Source organism: Terrapene carolina, unplaced genomic scaffold, assembly GCF_002925995.2.
Source record: "Terrapene carolina triunguis isolate 2854851 unplaced genomic scaffold, T_m_triunguis-2.0 Scaffold132, whole genome shotgun sequence".
In the NCBI taxonomy this organism is placed as follows: domain Eukaryota; kingdom Metazoa; phylum Chordata; order Testudines; family Emydidae; genus Terrapene; species Terrapene triunguis.
The window spans coordinates 4,140,419-4,156,031 of NW_020664483.1; the positions used below are offsets into that span (position 1 = coordinate 4,140,419).

A 15,613-nucleotide genomic window follows, 5' to 3' on the forward strand; every position below is an offset into this window, starting at 1 on the left:
AGTTACTAGTAAGTATCCTCCCTTTCCTCTTTGAGGGCCTCTGTGTATTCTCGCTTGTGGGTTATTAGCAAGCAGTGCTAATCAGGTTACTGTTAGATGAAGAATTCTTGGCTGAATATGGACTGTAGCACTGCTCTCCCAAACTGGGCATGGGAGCATGGTGCTAAATCCAAAGAGTAGTACCTGGTGCAAGTGTGCACTGAACTCCATACTAATATTTTACAAATCTCCACTACTGGTAAGTGCCAAAACACAAAAGCCACTCATGCAGGAGTGGCTCTAATTGAATAGTATCTTAATCCTGTAGGTACTGGCTCCCAAGCTACATTGTACCAGATCTACACACTTTCTTATCCACTGTGATAAGCTGATATAGGTATCAGAGACAGGTTGATACAGGTATCTTTTCCCATGAGCTACGAATAGCCTGTTTGATTTTCAGATAAGCTTTCTCTTTCCCAAATAAAAGCATAAGTCTCATTATGTCTAAGATATGGAGAAGTACTTTCCCCCATGGGAATAGGGTCTGGGAAAGAAAACCAGAAGGGAAATGTATTGGCTGGGATGAAGGTTAGATACCACTTTGGGCAAAAAAATAAGTTGAGGTCTAAGTACCACTTTGTCATTTTGATCAGCTGTGTAAGGTGGATTGGCCATAAGAACTTGCAGATCACTGTCCCTCCTTGCTGATGTTATAGCAATCAGAAAGGCAGTCATTAGTGACAGGAGTTCCAGGAATGCCATACCAAGAGGTTTGGAGGGATGCCCCATCAACTTAGTCAAGACTACAGTTAAAGTCTTGGGGGAAGTTCCCATGTAGGGCGGTAAGCACTGATAAGACCTTTCAGGAAACTGGCAACCACAGGGTGGGAGAAGATAGGTCTTTCTCACAGTATGTTTGATACTGTGCTGATGCAGCCAAGTGCATTTTCAAAAAAGAGGCAACATCCTTGAGATTTCAAATAAAGAAGCTAGATCAGGAGAGATAGAATCTCAGCTTGTGATGGAATCAATCCTTTGCTTATGGCCCAAATGGAGAATCTTTTCCATTTCTGATTGTAGTATTTCATAGAAGACCCTTTCTAGATTGGAGTAATATGGTTTACACTCTTTCAGAGCAGGGGCAGTCTGTTACGGTTAACAGATTATCCTCAGTGCTGCTATATGGGTTCAGTTGGAGTACTTGTCTGTCCAGAAGGTCTGGAGATGGGGCAGTGGACAAGGTAGTTTTACAGAGAGTTCTCACACGTTCACATACCAATGCTTTCTTGCTCACACCGGGGTCGCCAGAATGACATTTGCTCTGTCCCTCTTGATTTTCCTAAGCATGCTGGGAATGAGAGGAAAGGGAAGGAAGGCATATAGCAGGTATGTGCTCCAATCCATCAGAAAGGCACTTGCTAAAGACTTCTCGTCCCTACCTGCTCTCGTGCATTTGGTGGTGTTCTGAGAGGAAAACAGGTCCACCTTTGGATGTCCTCCGTTCTTGAACAGCTGGGAACCTTTTGATGCTGTCAGGAACCACTCTTGCTGGTCCTGAATCTTCTTGCTGAGCATCTGCTTGCACATTCTTGCCAGATGCTGAGCTACAGGATACCTCTGGAGCCTTATGCACCATGGCCAAAGTTTATTTTTTTTATCTCTATGCAAAAAAGAGTAGAGACTATGCTCCTCCTTGCTTGTTGTTGTAATACATGTCCATGCTGTTGTCTGTCTGCACCTGTTTTACATGATGATGAAATGAGGGTAGGAATACTTTGAAGGTCAGCATACCACTCTGAGCTTTGGGATGTTGGTATGGAACCTTGAGTCCCAGAAGTTCCACAGTCCATGCACTTCCAGAGCTTGGTAATGCATTCCTCATAACCCAAAGTAGAAGCATCTTTGGGAACAGGAGATTTAAAGGCATCCCTGGGTGGACACTGTGGCAGGATTGACAGCCTTCTGTGCAGGTTGTCTACATTTGGGGTCTGATGCTGCACTACCCATTGAAGAGGTCTCGTGAGTAGTCTAGTGTGAGTGGTCATGTAGGTTGACGATTTCATGAAGACCAAGAGCCTCAGAAAGAGATGAGCAGACAGCTCTCTCTGAGCCCTATATGTGACTTGGGCTTGCTGAATGGTGGTGAATCTTTCCTCCAGAAGGAATGCTCTGACTGGTACCAAGCCCAGTACCGCACCACTCAAAAAATCCTTTGCTAGGAGAAGTCATCAATGACTCTCGTGTTTATTTGCAGCCCTGGGTAGTGGAACAGGGTTCAAGTAGTGGCAATGATTCTTCTCAAGTCCTGTTTTTATTTGGCCTTTATCAGTCAATCATCTAAATACGGGTATACATGTACTCCTGGGTGTGGAGCTAAACTTCCATCTAGGCATTTGGTGAAAATCCATGAGGCTGCTGGCAGGCCAAATCTCAGGAAAAATCTTAATTGGGAGTCTGTTTCCTAGAAACTAGGGAAACTATAATGTTTCTTCCTAATAGCCACGTGGAAGTACACATCCTTCAAAGAGAGAGCTACACCACTTTCCTTGGTAAGCGAGGGAATAATCTCCCCCAAGGCGAGCATCCTGAATTTTGATGTCTGGACATACCTGGTTCAGGTTCTTGAACTCAAAATGGTTCTTAGACCATCCACCTTCTTGAGGATGAGGAAATACCAGGAATAAAAGCTCTTCCCTTGATGGATTATGGGGGGAGGAGGGACAGGAATTCCTTCCATTACCCTTTCTGATAGCAGAGTCCACCTGCTGTAGGAGTATGTTCTCATGGGAACTGTCCCTAGGGAGGGAGGGAGGATGAGGGGGGGCCCAGTGCAGAACTGGATGGAATATCTGCTGAGGATGGTCCCTAAAACACAGGGATCGGAAGTGATTATGCACCAGTTGGTGTAAAACAAGGACAGACAAGGACTGAAGGGAGGGAATGGAGAAAGGTGAGGGGAAAAGTAATTGGAAACAATAACTTGGTTCTCAGGTGGCCTATCAGTCTGCTACTTAGAAGCAGAGTCGATGGTCTAGTCTGTGAACACCAGTGTTCTTAGTCATATATTGTTGCTGAGGCCTCCTTCCATAATTTGGCTCTGGGGGGAAATGGAACCTCCTTTGAGAGGAGCAGCTTTGAGATGCTGCTGTCCCTTGCCTCTGGAATTTGGAGGCTGGACAGGAGGAGGATCGTCTGAGAAGAAGTGGAAGTCTGGGAAAGGCCAAGAGATCTAGCTGTGGTCCTAGAAGACTTCATTTTTTCCAGCATCATGTCAGTCTCATCACTAAAAGGGCATGCCCTTCAAACGGAACTTCTATGATCCCCCGAGTTTTGGAGGTGAGACCCAAGAACAGGGAGGTGCTTTCCCTTATATAGCCTAGGGCTTCTGACATAAGTTGCCATGCGAGGATGCTCACGTGCTCCACAATGGACCTGGCTTCAAAAGATGGTTCCTTGTGCTCGCGACCAGGAAGTGCAATCCCACAAGTGAGAACACACACAGCAGCTCTCGAAGAAAAACAATTTTTATACACAAGGTGCTGTCATGCTTTTAAGGTTCAATATTATACGATTTATTGAATCTGGAAGCAAATTATTTACCCCATAAGAAAGTGGAGATTCACAGGTCTCCTGGGATATAAAACAACTGGCTCTGGTGAGATGGACCCAGCATAGGGGTTGGGGCAATGCAGAGGCAGTGGCATCAGTTAAAGCAGCCCCTTGATTGCTCTGATACAGGCAACAGAGCTCAAAGCAGCAAAGAACTGAGACCATGGATTCAGTCTTTCCGCAGAGCCATAATCATTGACCATAAGCAAAGAGATACTGAGAATCCAGAGGCCAGGGCCATACTAGAAGTGATATTGACCTAGACAGATATGAAGGATGAACAGGGTGTATGGACATACAGGGGTAATGGTCCACCAAAGACAGGCAATCATATTACAGATCTCCTGGATCTGAAGAGTCACCATCTCAACCAAGTCTGGCTCTCCATATGAAGGGATTGAGGGGAGACAGATCCATGGTGTCTTGGACACCCTAAAACAGCTCTTTCTCTCTGAGTGTGGCACAGACTGAACTGCCCCAATGCTCAGCAGGTTGTGAACCTTCTGCAGGAGGACAGGTTTCTTTTCAAGCCATGGAAGGAGAGCACAAAAATCTGATGGAGGGGGCAGAAAGAAAAACTAGCACATAACTAGATCAGATAACGACTAGTGCTCATTTGTATGCGACAGAACCCATCCAGGCTCACAGGGAAACTGCCTCCTCCCAACAGGCTGAGTTCAGTCTGGACTGGCAATCCCATGCACTGCGAATTAAGTGAGGCAAAGGTCTTCTGGTTTATATCTCTGATCTGATCTCTGGAGGAATGACAGGGGTGAACTGGGTCCTTGGAGACCTTGCCGGAATTATCCCAAGTGGAACAATAGTTAGGAGTGAATCTCTTCATGCTCACAAGGTGGGCTGGAACATGTTAAAGTGGATGCACAAGTCACTAGTGCCCCAGGGCTCCCAATGTGCAAAGTTCCCTAAGGCCTGGTCTACACTAACACCCCAATTCGATCTAAGGTACGCAACTTCAGCTACGTGAATAACGTAGCTGAAGTCGACATACCTTAGTTCGAATTTACCGCGGTTCAGACGCGGTCCACACACGGCAGGCAGGCTCCCCCGTCGACTCCGCGGTACTCCTCTCGCTGACGTGGAGTACCGCAGTCGACGGCGAGCACTTCCTGGTTCGAATTATCGCGTCCACACCAGACGCGATAAATCGAACCCGGAAGTTCGATTGCCAGCCGTCGAACTACCGCGGTAGTGTAGACAAGCCCTAAGATACTAAGCTATTAATGGTCCATGGGGCATGTGTGTGTGCATGCAAATCAAAGGTTGTGCTTAGCGAGGGAACTACCAAGCTGCTCAGCCTGAAGCTGTTACTACAGGAGACAGACACAGACCAGTCCCAGCAGCTGGAGTGAGAGGAGGGCAGACAACAGGGAGGCAGAAAGCAGGTCTGAAGCTGCGGAGGCAGTAGACTGAAGGTGGATGGGCATTAAGGGGCAGGGTCTGGGCACCAAAACAAGAATGTTAGTAAAACTGTTTCCATAGCAAAAATAGACAGAGAAACTCAGTAGTTGGTCATAATGGACATTCAAATGAAAAATGTCACATTTCCTGAATTATGATTGTCCGACACTACAGCTTTTGTGCTGTATTTAATAGGGAAAAGATTTCCAGTTACACAAGTTAAGATGAAAATTACAAGGACTCTCAGTCTTCATGCATCAAGGCACAAATCACCAGCACTGGTCAAGAAGAAATACTTCTCACAATCAGGAGAGACTCCCCCACTGAATAGATGCTGAGAAAACCAGAACACGGAAGTGTGGGTGAGGCCAAACTGGGACCCTCCAGCTACTTCAGATCTAGAAGTGACACCCCACCCCTCCAGGACACCACGATCCACTGAGACCCCTTTTCCCATCCATGTGGGTAGGAGGATATCATCATCAGACTCTGCTTTAAGTTTGGACATTGGACATTTTTATTCTTTGCTGATTGGTTGTTTGCTTCCTCTCTTCTCCCTCATCAATATACTCTTCCCCTTTTTCTTACTCTGGGCTCCTGTTAGCTCATCTCTTTCACTAACCCCACTTATCTTACCCGGGCCCCCACAATGCAGACTTCTTTTAAAATGTGGAACCAAAATGACATTTTTCAACCTGACCACCTCCTTCTCTGCACTTTTTGTCTGGTCTTGATTTTAAGCTCTTCACGGCAGAGACCATCTTTCTGTTTGCACTGTGCCCTCTGAGTGCTACCATATTATAAAAATGTAATAAACACATCTATGTCAGTTGATTGTATTAGTTCTAGCTGTAGCCTCCAGTTCCCTTCATCACAATGCATTGTTGACTTGGCTGTGTGATTCTACAGGGTGAACAGGATTATTCATGGGTACAGTTCTTCCTTCCTGAGAGGTCTGAGTACAAGGAGGGCAAGTGACTTGATGAAGGTCACAGAGGGAATCAGTAAAAGAGGCAGGATCAGAAAGCAGAGCCTGCCTCCTATTCTCAGTACTACAATCAGTCCACCTCACTAGGCTGCCTCTTAAGTTATTAAAATGACCGAATTCATTGTAGCCAAAGGCCACGGTAGTTCAGTCTTGTTAATTTCAAAAAGCTATGAGCAGTGGTAGTGGACTAGAGTAACCCTCAAGTTGCTGGGGACTCAACAGACCAAGACTTCCAGTTTAAATAGAAAACAGCCCTTTGAAAATCATTTTTGAATGTTAGTGCATATGTGAAGACCCTCGCGAAGCAGCCGGGCTCCAATTCTCTTTCAGCCAAAGGCTAGTGGTGACCTGAAAAGTCCACACAGCTTTTCATATAAAAGGAATTAGTTAAGTTTGGGAGGCTTCAAGCAATTCTCACTAATCCTACCCAAAATCCTCAGGAAGGATCTTTGCATAGTGTTTTATGAACCCCATAAACACAAAACTCTCAAAAATGAGAGGTGAGGGTCGTATTTTGTGGCTCCAGCAAAAATGATAATGGGTTCTGCCATTAAGGCAACTTGAATATAATTTGATGACACATAGGAAACAGTTTAAAGGAAAAGGATGGGCAGCCAATGAGGGAGAAGGTAGGCAGGCAGGAGAAACGTTTTGCATATGAAGGGAAAGATTGTTCCAAAGAGCAACACACAATCCAATTGGCTGAGACAGGTTCTGGGATTCTGCTTTGTTAACTGCTACCTAATTAAGAGTTTTCAGTGCCATGAACTATCTACCAAATATGGAGGGGACAGTGCTAAAGGATATTATACATGATCCTGTCTCCGCGAATTGGAATCTAGCATTAAATAGATGTAAAATCCTCTAATTATGTTTCCCCAAGTAAATTACATCCACTTACAGAAAATATCCATCACTGATGTGGTTTTTTCCCTGACATTTTAACTTCATTGGTGACTTCAGAGAAAACATCTTTGTAGATTTTAGTCATTTTAAAAAAAATCAGGATATTTTAATGCACAAAAGTGTAACAAATTTAACTTTAACAAGCTTCCAGTTTAGCATCTCCAAGCTGTATGAGAGTTCTATAAATATATACTTTTGACTAAGGGGATCAACTTTGCTGTTAAATCATTCCTGACACTTTGCAGTGGTTTTTGAAGGGGTTCTGAAGCATTAAACAAGCCTGGCTGCGGGTCTGAAGAATAAATTGATTTAAAATACATCAAATAGTATTTCTACACAAGTTGTCAGAAGTGTATCATTGTACTTTTGGTCTTCAAAGCAGAGCACCAACATAAAGGATAAAATCATCAGTACAAAGAGCTATCTGTGTTTTAATTAAAATAATTTAAAATCTATGAGTTTCAAAGTAATTTCATAGGAAATACCACAAACCTGAAAATATTTACTAATAGGGAAACACTGTAGAGCTCAGTGGCTGTGGTTTATAATCGTCAGTTTGAAATATATGCTTAGAAAGATACAGTATGGCATAAGCAAAGCTTAGACTGTAAGGGTATGAACACCACGTTCAATGTAATTAAGAAGCAGCCTATCAACACTAAGACAGTAATGTCATCCCATCTGCCAAACCCTGCATTAGCTGGCACTATGCCTCCTGCCTGCTGCTGCTTCTGTTACTCACCTGATCCTTGGAGACCTGCTTTGATGGAGCGTTTATGCCAAGCTTTTCCAGAGGATAGACAATCTGTCGTCTTGGTCGCACGGGAACCATGTAATGAAGGGCAGATGTCAGGGAATGGGCATAGGGATTCTGAAACTGAAAGAGAGCAATCTATATTTTAGCACAGAGAATGTCAGAACAGTGCATCACAGATGTCTGTTGTATGGCTTTGCAAATACAAAATTCTTAACTCTGTTGGCTAAATCTGAGAGAAAAATCAGTAAACAAACAAACATACTCAGAGCAGAGGAATGAATTGCAGATAATTCCTGACACTAATGAAGATAATTATGAGAGTAATTACATTACTATCTCTGTGGGAATGACAGATAAACAAGTGGTTTTGTTTATGGGATTTTTCAGCACAAGTATTTTCCCCAGGAGGATATTTTTCTCCACAGTGATCATGAATCAGTTTGATTTGACCTCATTAAGCTGTATTATCTGCTTACTGTTAACCTTTGCTTGTTTGGCAAACGATGGTGTAAGAATTTATATCGAAAATCTATACTGACTGAAATGTCAATTTCATCCAAGGGATAAATGTTAATAAACTGGAAAAAATTTGAACTGAACAAAACCCCCAAATGTTAACTTGGATAGGGCAGGTCATTAGAAGCAGCTTTATTCCAGCATGACTGGCCCAATTACACATCACATGAAAGGACAAAATAGGAGAATTATCAGAAACAGAGTGGACATTAACGGAAAGCAAATTACACTGAAGTGCCTTTGAAGTCTATATCATAGCCACAACACCAAAAAATTAATCATGATTAACGTTACTACAATGTAAGCTGAACAAAATAATATTTTACCATGCATTGCTGAGTTAAAGCTAAATTGTTTTAACCTGTAAATAGACCAAGGAGAAAATACTACTGAGATTTAACTCATCTTCTCCATCCATCCCTGTTTACCTTCATTTCTGTGAATGACATTTAGCCAAATGTTACTCAGCGAGATTAGTTCCTCAAGGAGGCAATTACTAAAACTCCACCGAGCGGTAATCTGTATAGAAGAACACATGCTGGAGAAGCAAAAAGATTCTTCTGAAAATTTGTGTATTTATCTTATCAAGATTCCTATATGGGCTTGTCTAGACAGAGAATTAGTGCGTGGCAAGCTGGGATGTATGATGACAGTGCGCTAGCATGCTGTGCACTAACTGGCAGTGTGGAACTTGCTACAGCGCACTATAAGTGTCCTAGTGTGCTTTGATTTACTCTGCTTTGAAATGGGAATAGGTCAATGTGAACTAGGAAACTCTGAGTGCATAGTAGAAGGGTCTACATGGCCATGAGGAGCATGCTAGTGTGCTACAGAGTTACACTCTAATTTGCTGTGCACTAGCTTTCTGTCTAGAAAGGCCCTGTGTTAGAAAAGAAAAGCGAATTTAGGGTAACATTTTCAAATGTGTCTAAGTGACTGAGGAGCCTAAGTCCCATTTTCAAAAGTGACTGAGATGCCAAAGGTCCCACTGACTTTCAGTGACACCGAGGCTATGTTTACACTGCCCTGCAGTTGTGACTACTGAGATGTGAATAGCAGTACGCATCAAAGTGCTGCGCTGTAACTCCCCTGTGTGGATGCTGCAGGTGTGAACTAAAAAGTTCCTAGTTCACATTAGCGTAGTCTTGCTTGTGGTCCAAACTGCAGGGCAGTGTAGACAAGCCCTTAGATTCCTAAGTGGAGAGAGGTATGGAGAAAGATAAATAGTGGTGTCCCCCAGGGGTCTGTACGGGGCCCAGTCCTATTCAACATATTATTAACATATTTATATTAATAAATTATCTGGAAAAAGGGGTAAATAGTGAGGTGGCAAAATTTGCAGATGATACAAAACTACTCAAGATAGTTAAGTCCCAGGCAGGCTGCGAAGAGCTACAAAAGGATCTCTCAAAACTGGGTGATTGGGCAACAAAATGGCAGATGAAATTCAATGTTGATAAATGCAAAGTGATGCACATTGGAAAACATAATCCCAGCTATACATATAAAATGATGGGGTCTAAATTAGCTGTTACCACTCAAGAAAGAGATGTTGGAGTCATTGTGGATAGTTATCTGAAAACATCTACTCAATGTGCAGCGGCAGTCAAAAAAGCAAACAGAATGTTGGGAATCATTAAGAAAGGGATAGATAATAAAACAGAAAATATCATATTGCCTCTATATAAATCCATGGTACAACCAAATCTTGAATACTGCGCGCAGATATGGTCGCCCATCTCAAAAAAGATATATTGGAATTGGAAAAGGTTCAGTAAAGGGCAACAAAAATGATTAGGGGTATGGAACGGCTTCCATATGAGGAGAGATTAATAAAACTGGGATTTTCAACTTGGAAAAGAGACGACTAAGGGGGGATATGATAGAGGTCTATAAAATCATGATTGGTGTGGAGAAAGTAAATAAGGAAGTGTTATTTACTCCTTCTCATAACACAAGAACTAGGAGCCATCAAATGAAATTAATACGCAGCAGGTTTAAAACAAACAAAAGGAAGTATTTTTTCACACAACGCAGTCAGTCAGTCTTTGGAACTCCTTGCCAGAGGATGTTGTGAAGGCCAAGACTATAACAGGGCTCAAAAAAGAACAAGATAGGTTCATGGAGGATAGGTCCATCAATGGCTATTAGCTAGGATGTGCAGGGATGGTGTCCCCCAGCTTCCGTTTGCCACAGGCTGGGAATGGGCGACAGGGGATGGATCACTTGATGATTACCTGTTCTGTTCATTCCCGCTGGGGCACCTGGCATTGGCCACTGTCAGAAGACAGGATACTGGGCTAGATGGACCTTTGCTCTGACCCAGTATTGCCACTCTTATATTCTAAGTGTATAAGTCACTTTTGAAAATAGGGCTCCTAAGACACTTAGGTACTTTTAAATTTTTTATCCTTAATCTATTCTCATCATGTTGTAGTCAGTGACCTCCTTCCTCCCCCTTCTCCTCTTCCCACTGTCCCACCCTGAATCTCTAAGTAAAAAGTGAGCATCTTTACATCTCAAAATCCACTATGCAACTGAGTGGTAATGTCTGAGAAACATGTGGTGGGAGAACATGACTGATTAGAAAAGTTTGGTTAAAAAGTAACATAAAATATAACTACAAGGTGAAGACAAAGAAGCTATGAATGCTTTATATCTTGACGTTTTAAAATATGCCACGTAACTGATCTGCAAGTCACATAAGGGTACACAAGCTGTATCAGCATATTAAACAATTCAATGAAAATATCATGGAGTATTCCCCAGTTAATACACAGCATGAGCAGGACTGTTCCTTCAACTATGCATCCAGGCAGGGGCAAAAGGTAGAGGAAAAACTGCTCCTATTTGGCTATTTGAACATTGTGTCCAGGTGTGCCAGCGGTACGGGGTATTGCTAATCTGTCCTAGAGCAGGTACATTGGGAGTGGGCAGGGAATGGGTGAAGCTTTGGCTACAGTCCCAACAATGCATTGGTCAGTAGAGGGGAAAGTAATGGCATAGGCAAAAACCAAACTACCTCCACCACTGAAGCAAGTGGGGAAGTAGAGAGCAAATCATTCCTCTCTGAGGCATGATTCCCACACTGAGGGAACACACTAAACGGGTTGCCCCAAACACAGGGCTTGTGGCAAAGCCACAATCTAGCCCTACCACGTGTCACCCATCAACACAAATGGAGATTGTGTGATCTGAGAGGAGAACAGAGTGTTGTTTGCAACATTTCTGAAGAAATTTCTCTATACCAATCACCTGCTATATATGCAGTCATAGAAAAACAAACAAACAAAACAAAAAAACCTAAGGAAAATAAAGGTCAGGACCTATGATATTTAATAAAATCACTGCCAACTTTTTCTTTTACCTCGCCGTCCACAGACTGTGGATAAATAGGGTAGTAGAGGCAAGACTTGTAGGCTAAGCGAAGGATCTCTTTCAGAAAATATTTGGTATAGTGATGGAATATGGGATTTAGAGCAAAGTGGTACAGATGGCCATGTTCCTCCTGCTGGTGATGATTGAAGTAAATAAAATCTTCAAGGTTGTAATGTGAACGGATATATTCCATATCCTAGGAAATAAGACATTTTAAATCAGTGATGAAGAAAGAGTTGTGGGTTTGTGATAAAAGATGTGACAGCAAACTGCCTTTATATTTATTAATGATGAAATTTGAACATTGAAACAAGACTACCTTGAGAGCTATTCACTAGCAAAGCACATTAGCCAAACAAATGGTTCTTCACAATCTTTCCTTTGTACCAAAATCAATTTGTATAACTCATCATGCTTTATTTACTATAAGAAATGTATATCTGACCCCAGCAGTAAAGCATGTGAGTGCCTGACATTTTTTGACAGATATTTACAAAGAAATAAGTTTTCTATTTTGAAAGGTATCAGAGAGAGGCCAGATTGTCTCTCCCACAGTAAAAGCTGAGCAGGGGACTTTTGGGAAGAAAATCTCTGTGAGGAGCCCCATGCATGAATTCCTTCATCATCCTGTTAGGAGAGTTGGGGTTTGCGCTAGTTTAGCCACCTTACAGACAGTGACCCCTGATTTCAATGCATTTGGAAGAATTAAAAACCATCTATGAAAATCCTTACCTTGCTTGATATGATTTTAAAACTGAATATTACAAATCTTTGCCTTTTTAGTGCCAGCAAAATGCCAGGAAAGTTTTAAATTTGTAGCAACTAACTTAAAACAGAACTGGAAATATTCATTCTCTTCACCTCCCAATTACAGTTGACAGCTTTTCTGTCTGCTTCTAACCCCCCTCCCCCATTATCTATTTTTAAAACAATATTAATTTCTTTGAAGTTAAATGTGTATGACGCACTTTACCCAGAAGCTATTGTAAAAAAAGGCAATTTGAGAGGAGTGGAAGTGCCATTTTCAATATGCTGGAACAAACTGCTGGTTTTCTGTTTTGGAAAATATGGGCCAAAATACAGGTTTGTAGTATTAAATTTAAAGGAGTATCAAGTCACAGAGAGAGAAAGAATGGTTTTGAGGTTAGGGCTTCAGATTGGGATGCAGGAGATTTGAATTCAATTTTCTGCTTCACCTCAGACTCCCTGTGTGACTTTGGACAAGTCACTTAATCTCTCTCTGTGCCTCAGGTCCCCATCTGTAAAAAGGGATAATAATCCTTCCTTTGTCTGTCTTTGTGTGGACTGTAAACTCTTTGGAGAAGGGACTTCTACTGTGTGTGTGTACAGTGCTTAGCACAAGGCCAAGATCTTGGCTGGGGCAACTGTAATACAAATAATAATGAAGTCAGCATTACACTGTGCAAACTCAGGGCACACATCTTAAATAGGAAAAGGAAAAAAATACAAAGAGATTTACCATTTCATTTTTAATAACAGAAATGCCAACTATCTGATCCAAAACTTCTGCTACAAATGCCTGGACTGGTGTCCCATCCTGAAAGACAAACGATAATATGATCACTGATTTACACACAATATTAGAATTCTAAGTTTGCTATTTGATCTTAACTGCAATTTTCAATAACATGCTAAATGTAAAATACTTTCCCCTCTGTACATTCTGTGCACTGTTCTATTACAGTCATCTTTCCCTAAAATCCTGCAATAAGCTCCATATGGGTGGACCCCTGTGCCCAAACAGAGTCCCACTGATGTAAGGTATATTGTCCTGATCTTGCTCCTCTGGAAGCCAATGGCCACATTCCCATTGACTTCTATGGATTAGGTTTGGACCCTAGGAAAGATATTTTAGTATATGGTAGGTTTAACATTGGACAATGCAATGGACAACGACTAGTATGTCTGCAACAAGTACTCACTGGATCTCTGCGAGCCTGAGTGAAGACCTTTAAGTCATCCAGTATACTTTCATTCAAGTCAAGAGTTTTGATGAGCATTTCAACAGCAGGTGTATCACTAGTTGTTGCTGCTCTTACCTTAAATGACCTATTAAAGGAGATAAAAATGAAAAGTTTGCCCTGCTGATCAACAGACGATTTCATTCACCAGTTCAATCAAGTCAATGCCTTTCACTATCACTACCTCCACACAGTTATTTAAACATGAAATGTACTGTTCTATGCAAATTATTTTCAAACCTGTAAATTAGCTCATTACATAATTTACATAAAATGTCCCACATGGATCTGCACAATACTTGGCCGATGTTAAAGTACATACGGCCCAGCCCCATCATCACCACTCCCAAGCAGCACGTAGCCCTCTAGGGAATGAGGGTGGAGCCATCATAAGAAGGAACCAAAAAAATCTTATAAAATAGAAATCAACCACCAAAAAAAAAAAAAAACACATAGAGAGAAACAATCAGACCAAACTAGGAAAAAAGGACAGAGACAGAAAAGAATAATGAGAGAGAAAACAAAATAAAGAAGTCATGCTGGAACACTGAGCAAGAGGACATTGGGGACATCAATAAGTTTCCAACAAAGAAAGGCTAGGAACCATTGTGTTAGGCCCCGCTCCTGCAAAACACCTCCTCACTTGCTTCACTTTAAGCATGTGAGTAGGCGTATTGAAGTCAAAAGGTCTACTTGTATGTTTAAAATTAAGCACACGTGTTTGTTGGACTGGAGCCTTAGATTGTCCGCAAAAATGGCACAGACTAAATGAAATTACATGGGCAAAAAAAAAAAAAAAAAAAAAATGTTTACTGCAGTCAAGGAGGAAAAAAACTGTTGCAGGGTTAGTTTTCCTTTCAGTCAAAATGATAAAATAGCAGGCCTTAAATCTAAATTTGTAAAACTGAATTAAGAGTAAAAATAGATTCAGTCGGAACATTAAATCAAACAGTGAATGTGCAAAAGAGATGAGGGCCTAGCAGATGGGAAGCAATGAGAGTCACTTGTGGGGTATAATAAAGTAAAAGCATAAGGGTGCAGAACATTTCCCATTCCATCCTCCTGTTTTCATACGCAACTCTCTCTTGCAGAGTAGTGGTGAAATATAGTAAAAGTATAGGGGCATAAAACGAAAAGCAAAAGTGAATTCCACTCTTGCCTTCCTAGGGTGTCATCACTTGTACTCAAAATTATTATTTTGTTTAATCACTGTTATGACATCTATTATTATGAGTAGGCTTTGGTGCAGAGGTGGGTTTTACTACACAAGGTGAATATGATCAGAAAGAATCACATTCCGATCTCCTTGGCTAGCATGTTCCACAGCTTCCCAGCACTGAAAATACCTCCAACTCCTGACAGCTTCCCTTTGGACCCTTCCACTACTGTGTTCCTGATAAGTACAGCAGTCTTGGAGAGCTAGGGATGAAGAGGCAGGTGCTACAGAAGCCTGGTCCCAGCCCAAGAAGATGTTTAAAGATGGAGACTATGAAATGAAAAGGGAGTCGGGGGGTTGGAGATCTAGTATTATGTGTTCACTGCAGTTTAGTCCCACACAGGCTGTGGTGTGTTGGAAAGGTGGAGTTTGATTGGCTTTGACTGATAGCCCTGGGTAAAAGGAATAACAGTAACCCATTCTTGAGATGCTGAATGTATGGATCATGGTTGCCATGCCCTTGAGAAAGAAGAGGAAGGCATGAAGTCTTATCTGAAGGTGGAAAAAAGTATTCTTGGCTGCTATTGCTACCATGTTCTCAAGGAACTTGGGACGAGTGTGAATAATTTTCTGAAGCTTTTTGCTATTTTAATAATCAGTGAGAAGAAGGGATAGGTATGGCATACACGTGTGCACAGACAGTTAACTAAATGTGCAACTATTTGGTTAGGGGAATTTGCTGATGAAGCAGAGGGGACTGAAAACTCAAGAGACTTAACAGCTTAGTATGTTGAAAGCTCAGTAGCGCTCCATTTTGAAGCTGACTAGCTCCAGATGAAGGAACTGACAGGGCCCACCAGGGAAGCTGACAGGTTGTTACATGCGCAACCCCACAAGCCCAACAAGAGGTGTTAGAGGTT

General features: G+C 42.0%; 1 protein-coding gene across 1 annotated transcript in view; it reads right to left on the reverse strand.

Moving 5' to 3' along the window:
* The window catches only part of CFAP61 (cilia and flagella associated protein 61), a 180,859-nt gene that overhangs the window by 124,801 nt on the left and 40,445 nt on the right, over window positions 1–15,613 (reverse strand). Inside the window, exons 13-16 of the mRNA XM_024206984.2 lie at window positions 13,499–13,625; window positions 13,036–13,113; window positions 11,545–11,751; window positions 7,647–7,781 (exon numbers count right to left, since the gene is read on the reverse strand). Of these exons, the coding sequence (XP_024062752.2) occupies window positions 7,647–7,781; window positions 11,545–11,751; window positions 13,036–13,113; window positions 13,499–13,625 (547 nt within the window). The remainder of the gene's footprint in view (window positions 1–7,646; window positions 7,782–11,544; window positions 11,752–13,035; window positions 13,114–13,498; window positions 13,626–15,613) is intronic.